Source organism: Varanus komodoensis, unplaced genomic scaffold (genome assembly GCF_004798865.1).
Source record: "Varanus komodoensis strain SLA01 unplaced genomic scaffold, ASM479886v1 scaffold87, whole genome shotgun sequence".
NCBI classification, from domain to species: Eukaryota; Metazoa; Chordata; class Lepidosauria; order Squamata; family Varanidae; genus Varanus; species Varanus komodoensis.
Genome location: NW_025336565.1, coordinates 1,557,261 through 1,559,854, shown reverse-complemented (window position 1 = coordinate 1,559,854; position 2,594 = coordinate 1,557,261). Strand labels below are relative to the sequence as shown.

The following is a 2,594-nucleotide window of genomic DNA, read 5'->3' as shown; positions in this document are numbered from 1 at the left end:
GGGGGGGGGGGGGGGGGGGGGGGGGGGGGCAGCACAAGGTTTGTGCGACTCGATCCGGAGGACTCCCAGAGCAGGCCTTCCACGCACTCGGAGTGCTGGGTGGCCCAGCCGCCAACAAAATGCGCTGCTCGGCACAGTGCTTCCCTTCCTGGACATTCAGTCCACGGGCTCCGCCTGCGCGCGAACAGGCGCATGCCGGCAGTGATGCGGCTGCAGAAACAGCAAGGGCTATTTGGGGCTGCATTAATGGAAGTGGCGCTTCCCGATTCCAGGAAGTGCCAGTACTGGTTCCCTCTCCTCGGCCCTGGTGAGGCTTCGTCGGAATCCCGGGTCCAGTTCTGGGCACCACAGAGGAAGAAAGCTGCAGGGAAGCTGGGAAGGGTTCGGAGGAGGGCGACAGGAACGATCCGGGGACTGGAAACGAAGCCCCGTGAGGAGAGAGAAAGAATCAGGCACGTTTGGCCTCGAGAGGAGATGACTGAGAGGAGATACAAGTCCTTGAAGGGCTGTCAAAGACAAGGACAGGATCTCTCCCTTCCCAGCCCGGAGTTAAGGACCTGGAATAACCTGCTCAAGTTCCAGGAAGCCAAGTTCTGGCTGGACATCAGGGAAAATTTCCTGCCCTTCATCTGGGAAGGTCAGGCCCAGGGCTCGGGTAAAGGCCGTTTTGGAGGACTGTTCCTACGTGCCGTGGCAGGAAGCGTCTTCCCAGGAGGAAGGCAAACGCCCTGAGGAACCTGCATCTCTTACGCAAGCTAGAAACTTCGGAGTGCTTTTGCTTTCTGAAACGGCCACATGTGCAAATACGTCCCGACCACAACGTGTCACAGCCTGGTGTGTTGTGTGCTCTGAAGGGGAGCTTTCGGTTCCCCCTTGGGCCCCAGCGCATGCACGGGGGTTTCCTTCTTCCCCCAGAATACCAGACCCCACCCAGTGGGACAGACTGGGGGAGCCATCAACCCTCGGAGTGCCTTGCGGGAGGAAACGGTTGCCACCACGGACTCGCACCTTGCCGCTGCGAGATGCGGCCAAGGACGTGGCGGCATGAGGGAGCTGCAGCGCTGGGGGGGACCCTCTGGGGGCCACACCCAGCCCCCTTCAGGCTTCGACTCGGCCCGTCCTGGGTGCCCCCCTGCCCCCGGCGGTTTTCTGGCAGGGGCGTTCCTCATTCCCAGAGGCAGAAATGCCCCTTCCGAGGCCGGAGAACTTGGGGGGGGGGGGATTGTTGCCCCGCCGCTTTTGCCTAGGGCCTCCCCCCCACCAGAAAGGTGCTTCCGTGAGCTGCCCAGTGTGGCCACAAGAGGCTCAGCACCCCCGGTTCATGAGCCGGGACGAGTCTCGGAGGAAGGCGGCTCGGGGCACGCTCGGTCCTCCCAAAGCCGGAGGATGGAGCACGCGCCTGGGGAGGCGGCCACGGCCCCCACTGCCTGCCTCCGCGCCTGGGCCAGGGGGTGCGGCAGGCAGGCAGGCAGCAGGCAGGCAGTCTGCAGGGGGGGGGGGCACATCGGGCACCTGCTCTGCCCCAGAGGCCCGCCCCGCCCCGCCCCGCCCCGCCCCACCCCGCCCCGCGGCACCTTCTGGAATGTGAAGACGAGGTGGCCCTCCGGGAAACGCAGCGTCAGGCTGGACGTCCTGTTGGAGCAGCTCCCCGAGTGGTCGGTGTGGCCGGCCGGCACGGTGAAGGAGCCCCAGAGCTGCACGGAGGAAACGGCGGGTGGGCCGGAGGAAGGCGGGGAAGGGGCCACGGCACACGCGGCCCGGATGCCCCCGCGGCCGGCACTCGGCCAGGATGCCCGCGTCCACGACGAGCTCCTTGCCCCCGCGCAGCACGTCCAGCTTCCTCTGTGCCCCCCACTTCCCTCCCGGGGAATCGGGGCGTCGGGCTGGCTGGCCGCTCTTCTCCGCTCGCTCTTGCTCCTCCGGAGAACCGGCCAGATGCCTGCCCTGCCTGCCAAGCTTTTCAAAGTGCGAGGAGGAAAGGACCTCTGCTGGCTGAGGGTGACGGGGGTTGCAGTCCAGCACGGTGGTCCCGGGGAAGCGCTTGCCGCCCCACTCCCCCCGCACCCGAAGAGGAGGAAGTCATGCGGCCGAACCGCACGTGCCACGTGCGCCCGTGAGAAAGGGCCGAGCCACGGGCACCCCGTCCCCACGCAGGGGGCCCCGATGGAGAGCGGGGGAGAGGGAGCCGGGCGCTGCGAGTCGCCCAGCCCCGGCCGGCCGCCCCTCCCCAGCCCCGCCGCCCGGCCGCCCCCCGGAGCCGCCCCTCCTCCCGGACCCCTGCTTGCGGCCCCCCGCGGTGCGGGCTCCCGCTGCCCTGGGCAGGGGCCCGGCGCGCTCTCACCTGGCGCTTCCCGGCGCCCACGTAGCGCACCTGGAGCCGCAGGCCGGCTTGCACCCGCAGGCACACGGCCGGGCCCTCCCGGACCTCGTAGTCCCCGACGGGTGTGGGCGTAGGGGCTGTGCTGTGGCTGGTGGGGGCGGCGGTGGGGCGGGAGGTGGTCGGGGCATGGGCCGTGGTGTGCGGGGGGTGGGGGGTGGAGTGGTGGGGGGCCGTGGTGCGGCTTCCATGGTGTGCGGTGGTGTGTGGGGGGGTG

General features: G+C 68.8%; 1 protein-coding gene across 1 annotated transcript in view; it reads right to left on the bottom strand.

Moving 5' to 3' along the window:
* Window positions 1–2,568, bottom strand: part of CD68 (CD68 molecule) — a 6,630-nt gene extending 4,062 nt beyond the window's left edge. The window contains exons 1-3 of the mRNA XM_044417132.1: window positions 2,552–2,568; window positions 2,342–2,468; window positions 1,575–1,694 (exon numbers count right to left, since the gene is read on the bottom strand). Coding sequence (XP_044273067.1) covers window positions 1,575–1,694; window positions 2,342–2,468; window positions 2,552–2,568 — 264 coding nt within the window. The remainder of the gene's footprint in view (window positions 1–1,574; window positions 1,695–2,341; window positions 2,469–2,551) is intronic.
* Between the last annotated feature and the right edge of the window lie 26 nt (window positions 2,569–2,594).